This window comes from Capsicum annuum, unplaced genomic scaffold (genome assembly GCF_002878395.1).
Source record: "Capsicum annuum cultivar UCD-10X-F1 unplaced genomic scaffold, UCD10Xv1.1 ctg4579, whole genome shotgun sequence".
In the NCBI taxonomy this organism is placed as follows: Eukaryota; Viridiplantae; Streptophyta; class Magnoliopsida; order Solanales; family Solanaceae; genus Capsicum; species Capsicum annuum.
In genome coordinates this window covers 104888-111696 of record NW_025853312.1, presented here as the reverse complement: position 1 = coordinate 111696, position 6809 = coordinate 104888, and the positions used below count along the sequence as shown (strand labels likewise).

At 33.9% G+C, this 6809-nt stretch overlaps 1 protein-coding gene across 1 annotated transcript; it reads left to right on the top strand.

Annotated features, from left to right (window-relative positions):
* Positions 1 to 348: 348 nt before the first annotated feature.
* Positions 349 to 4100, top strand: LOC107873020 (acetolactate synthase 2, chloroplastic). The gene is made up of 3 exons (XM_016719715.2): positions 349 to 927; positions 2146 to 2538; positions 2684 to 4100. The coding sequence occupies exons 1-3, from the start codon at positions 387 to 389 to the stop codon at positions 3721 to 3723; spliced, it is 1974 nt and encodes a 657-aa protein (XP_016575201.1). The 5' UTR covers positions 349 to 386; the 3' UTR covers positions 3724 to 4100.
* The last annotated feature ends 2709 nt before the right edge of the window (positions 4101 to 6809 follow it).

Here is a 6809-nt window from a genome sequence, read left to right as displayed (position 1 = left end):
TTAATTTGGACCATCTCAACTTATAGAAAACGACTAAATAGTATAATCTTAAACAGAAAATATATTTTTGGCTTCATCTAATTTTGCTCCTTAACTATTAGTGTGAAGATTTATCAAGTTCCTCTTTAATTTACTACACATTTGTATTCAAAATTTTATGTGATATTTTTAATTTTTTTGTATTAAATAATATAATCCACTTTCTAATTTATTTTTATATACATTTATTCTTAAATAACGCTTGATACACGTGCAATGCACCTACACTACACTAATTTTAATATTAAATGTTCAAAGTTATATGAAGAATTATGGCATGGAGAAGGGATAAGAGAGATCAATAAATAGATAAGTAGTCGTACTACTTCATTGTGTCTTACTAGTGCATGCATTATTTGATCTCAACAATGGCTTCAGCTTCTCCAAATCCTTCCTGTTCCACCTTGCTTAACAAACCTTTTACATCTTCTTCCGCCTTTTATTACCATAAGCTTCTTTCCAGAACTTCCTTCCCTTTTTCACTTACTCCAACAATTACTCCGCATAAAACTATCTCCATTATCTGCTGCAGCGCGGGCGTTTCCATTACCCCAAAAGGCGTTCCATTCACTTCCCGATTCAGGCCTGATGAGCCACGAAAAGGATGTGACGTTCTTGTTGAAGCCCTTGAGCGTGAAGGCGTCACCACTCTATTTGGTTATCCAGGGGGCACTACTCTGGAAATTCACCAGGCTCTTACCCGTTGTCCAACCATACGGAATATATTGCCACGTCATGAACAAGGCGGCATTTTCGCCGCTGAAGGTTATGCACGCGCCACCGGGTTCCCTGGTGTTTGTATGGCTACCTCTGGCCCCGGCGCTACTAATCTAATAAGTGGTCTTGCTGATGCTATGCTTGATAGTATTCCAATTGTTGCTATTACAGGTCAACTTATTAATCCTCTAGTTGGTTGATTTTAAAGAGACAAAAATTAGTCATTCCTATATGTTCACTTTTTACTTGTCCTCTTTTGATTTTGGACGTACCTTAAAAACAATGATTGACATGAGTATTTTTGCACAATATTCATATTCATTGATATTTAGTCTTTTAAGTCTTGGAAAAATATTTGAGAAATAAGTAATTAATGATGAAGATGATGTTAGGTTGTGGAGTCTGATTAATATGTGACGTACTGTACCTTTTATTCTTATTTCTCTGTGTAATCTACTCTAAGTCATTAATATAAATAGTCCGTCTGCCGTGGAGTTTACTCACGGGTGTTACCACGTAATTCATTTTCACTTATCTCTCTCTCCCTAAGAACTTTCTCTCTAGTTTTCTTCATCCTCTTCATATATTTAGAGTGTGTGCACACAAATCGATCCTAACAGATGAAACATGAAAAAAAATGTAGACAAGTAAGACTTGTTCAATTGGTTAAATACCTCCATAGTACCCGATAGGTTTGAGAGTTCGAATCATGTTGTTTTGGTAAGCGAAGAACACTATTGATCCTCTTGATTAGTGGTGAGGTGAGAGAAAAAGAATTTTTTTCTTGATACGTTTAAAGTGAAAATATATTTTTAATACAATGGATAACTAACAATGTTGGCTCTACCCCTTTAAAAAAAAATAAGCAACCACCTAAGGTCTCCAAATTTTTGGGGCCTCATTTTTTTTTTTTAACAATAATATATTATAGGCTTTTATTAAAAGAATATTAAATATTATTTGTTGAAAAAATAAACTTCTTACATAAAAGTAAAGAATTATAGAAGAATTTTGATGTATTTAAAGTATATCTCATGAATGATTAAATGCATTAGTTATATTAACGAAAAAAAATTATTGTAGAAGAAATCGACCATAACATTTGCAACATTGCATCTCAGGATTTAAAATATAGACTTTATAAAAAAAATTAATATTTTTTAAAAATTTAAGGCATCCGTTTGATTTTTGCCTTAAGTCACCAATTTGCTTGAGCCGGCCTGCAAGTAAACGTGAACGAGTAGTTTACTTAACAAATCTTGTCTAGTCACGACCACTGAAAAGTAATGTTAGTTTTGCGGCGGGCAATTAACGTCTGATATTTCTTGGTGGTATTACTAGCTAATCTTGTTGGCGGCCTTATAATGTTCCAATTGGTTGCTAATACAGGTCAAGTTCCTCGAAAGATGATTGGAACAGACGCATTTCAAGAAATTCCAATTGTTGAAGTAACTAGATCAATTACCAAACACAATTATCTAGTTATGGACGTTGAAGATATTCCTAGGATTGTGAGAGAGGCGTTTTTCATAGTGAGATCAGGCCGACCTGGACCGGTTTTAATTGATGTTCCTAAAGATGTTCAACAACAAATGGTGGTTCCTAATTGGGATCAACCAATGAAGTTGCCAGGTTATATGTCCAGGCTCCCTCAGCCGCCAAAAAAGATGCTCTTGGACAAAATTGTTAGACTAATTTCCGAGTCAAAGAAGCCAGTTCTGTATGTTGGTGGTGGGTGCGTACAGTCTAGCAAGGAGTTACGGCATTTTGTTGAGCTCACAGGTATGTACAATATATTTCAATTGCCGGTAGAAATGTAGAGGATTAAGTTCTACTACAATTTTGTTTTATTGAATCGATACGAGTACTTATATAGCAAGTTAGGTTGAGCTTATTTGGAATTGAGGCATTGTTTTTACACATACAGGTATTCCAGTGGCGAGTACTTTGATGGGTCTCGGAGCATTTCCAGCAGGAGATGAGCTTTCCCTTCAAATGCTAGGGATGCATGGTACTGTTTATTCAAATTATGCGGTGGATAGTAGTGATTTGCTACTAGCATTTGGAGTGAGATTTGATGACCGTGTCACTGGTAAATTAGAAACTTTTGCAAGTAGAGCAAAAATTGTTCACATTGATATTGACTCAAAGGAGATTGGAAAGAACAAACAGCCTCACGTATCCATTTGTACAGACATTAAGTTGGCATTACAAGGGTTGAATTCAATATTGGATCAGAAAAAGGCAGCAATGAAGCTGGATTTCTCTCCCTGGAGAAAAGAGTTAACAGAGCAAAAATTGAAGTACCCTTTGAAGTATAATTTTTTTGGTAGAGCCATTCCTCCACAGTATGCAATTGAAGTCCTTGATGAGTTAACTAATGGAAATGCCATCATAACTAGTGGTGTAGGCCAACACCAGATGTGGTCTGCTCAATATTATAAGTACAAAAATCCAATGCAGTTGTTGACATCTAGTGGATTCGGTGCAATGGGATTTGGATTGCCTGCTGCAGTTGGAGCAGCTCTTGCAAGACCAGATGCAATTGTTGTGGACATTGATGGAGATGGCAGTTTCATGATGAATGTGCAAGAGTTAGCAACAATTAGAGTGGAAAATCTTCCTATTAAGATGATGATTATAAATAATCAACACTTAGGAATGGCGATCCAATGGGAGGATAGGTTCTATAAGGCAAATAGAGCAGACTCTTATCTTGGAAATCCTTCTAACAAGTCAAAGATTTTTCCTAACATGTTGAAATTGGCGGAGGCTTGTGATATACCTGCTGCTCGAGTCACACACAAGGATGATGTTAGAGTTTCTATACAAAAGATGTTAGACACTCCTGGACCTTATTTATTGGATGTTATTGTGCCTCACCAAGAACATGTTTTACCTATGATTCCTAATTGGGGTGAGTTCAAGGATGTCATCACAGAGGGTGATGGAAGATCTTCCTATTGATTACTTGCCATCGAAATTCAGATTTGATAATAGAAGGATCAAATTGTATTCGATCAAATTGAGCGGAGGCTCAATGAAATTAATGGCATCAAGCCAAATCTTAATAAGAAGTTCCAAGTGTATTCAATAAAATTAGCTTCTACGTGTATGTATCTCGTTCGCACCGCATGTACATTTTGTGCGCTCTCATGTGCATCTTATGCGCCACATGTGTTTCTTGTGCATTTGCACATGTATCTCGTGCGTTGCGTTGCACGTGCATCCCATATTAATTATTAGTAAAAAAAAGTTTAATTCACATATAAAATATTGTTAAACATGTGTATGAGTTATACATCTAAAATAAAGAAAATTAATGGAAGCTCAAAATAACGAAAGATATGCTATTTTAGCAGACTTGATTGTTAAACTTAAAGTTATTCGATATTATTTAAACTTGAGATGGTTATTTCTTGAAATAGTTTGACGAGTATAAGAGACTATTACTATGGTGTTATAAATGTATTTACATTATAGTGAATGTCTATTAAGATCTACTTTGATATCTATTAGGATTTGAAGCATCTGTCTTTTACTCAGACTAGGAGAGAATTTCCCCTATAAATAGAGGGGTTTTGTTCATTGTATTGACAATCTTATGATCTCTCATCCCTCAAGAGAAGATATAAGAATTACTCTCTCTATTCTCTCTATTCTTCTTCTTTATTCTTTCTTGTTTTATAACACGTTATCAGCACGAGACTCTGCCAAATAAGGTGAGATTATAAATCTAAATGTCAAGGTTAGTAATTCCTTATGTTATTTGTATTTTTCTATTAATGATATAATTATTGTTGGATTTGAGGAAAAATAATTGGTTTGAAACCATTTATGTTTTAAATTCATTCCTCAAGAACAATATTATCAAAAGGGATGATAATATTTGGATGCAAGTCTCATCGATTTATGCCTAAGACGCCTTTATATGAATAAAATATTGAGTTTGAATCTCAATACACCATATTGATGATATTGTGATGGCTAAGGCAAAATAATAGGTATTGGGTGAAAAGTCATGAAATTCAACCCATTGAATATGCTCCATTCCATGAAGTGAATGTGGTAGCAATATATGATAAGTTTGAAATATGACAACTTACTTCATTCTTGAGGTGTATGTGGTAGCAGTGCATAATATGTCTGAAAGAAGACGAGTGATTGAATGCGCGAATATAATAATGATCATCAAAAGTGATGATATTTTCACACGCTTATATGATTATAAGATATGCTCGAGAAAAATTCTCTACATCATATGTATGCCTCGATTTGCTTCTGAAGTAGCAAAATCTTGAAAGAGTTATAAGCTATCATAATTTGATAGGCTTAAGGCATGATTATATTCCATTCCTGGGGAATGAGAAACTTATTAATGTAAACGTGCACTTGATTGTGATTGTATCACAACTCTCCTCCGAAAGAGGTTGAATAATTTTGAAATCTACTTTTGAAGTAGTAAATCTAAAATTTATTCATGTAATAGTAAATCTGAAATTTACTAAAGAAAAAGTACATGTCATGGTAAACTTGGAGTTTACTAGAATAAAAGTTCATAAATTGATATGAACGATTGTGACATCTCGAAGATGTGCATGTATTGAAGAATTAGAAGATTCTTCAAGAATTGTTTATGTCGTTTGTTCTCATGATAAGTTGGTTGGACCAACTAATATTAGGATTGGATCCCTTCAAATCTGAAAATTATAAAAGGTGAATAAGGGCCCGTTCACCTATCATGTGATATGTTGAAAAGATGCATCAATAAGATAATCACATGTTCATTCATGGTCAACCTACGTTTGACATTCATAAAGTTACTTGTTCAATATAAATTGAGCATAATTTTCAGATTGTGTAATCAAGATAATTCATCTTGATGGTGATGATTTAACATTGAATGTCTTCGATAAATATCTAAACCATTGGTAATGAGAACACAACTTAATGTATTGGTCTGAAATATGATATATTGCAATAGCATTTGTATGCATTAGACCAATAAATTATGATTATTTCTTCCCTCTCAATTTGTTCAAGGTCAGGAGCCAATTATTCCATCTAATAATTTTGATTTCCTGTAAATGATTAATGAATATACCATAATGCACAACGATGGATTCCTCAAAGAAGTAGAGGGTATGTTAGTTTTCCTAACATAAGGGGAAGATTATAAGCGCTATGAAATATGTTTGGAATTATCACCAGATCCTCATCCAAAAGATAATTCAAGTCAAATGCCGAAAACATCTCATATTAAGCGCAAGTGCTCTTATTTTGTGTTCCTAAAGGACAGAGTCTATTCATGTGTGAAGCGTGGCAGACTAATCGGTTCCAAATGAAATAGTCCTTGAAAAATAAGGAGCAAATAATCATAATAAGAAAGCACTGAACTCTTGAAAAGTCTACGACATAACACTTCATGAAACCTTATGTAAGGTTATGTGCCTGAAAATAATGAAGTGATTAGATCTCAAAATGTTATGTCGCATTGTGAACCGATACAAAATGATATATAATCAATATCTTTGACACAATATTGGCATAATATTGTGAAAGATTACGAGGATCTGAATTCTACGTTTATTTAAGCATGCTGACGTAGAAACATTTATCAAGTGACATGAAAGGATGCATTTTGGTAAGCGTAAAACTTATTTGATTTGCAGTTCAGACACTTGAAGATGTCACTCATGAAATGTTGAATATTGTCACTTGACAAAACTTATGTGAAAACTTTAAAGGATTCAAACTGCTTGAAGCATATAAAAGTTTCTGGAAAACTTATTTATAATCCTTATATTGTATAAGTTTATTGCTTGAACATTATTGGAACTCTTGGAGAGTTTTCAAAGCAATAGATTATTTGCTGAAATTCAAAATATATCGAATTGGATTGGTTATGAAGTACCATATCTTAGTGCAATTGATGCACTCATGTACCTTGCAAATACTACAAGGCATATAGCCTTTTCAGTCAATTTGTTAGCAATGTATATTTCTGCTCCTACTATGAGACATCAAAATGAGATAAAACACATGAGCTTGTT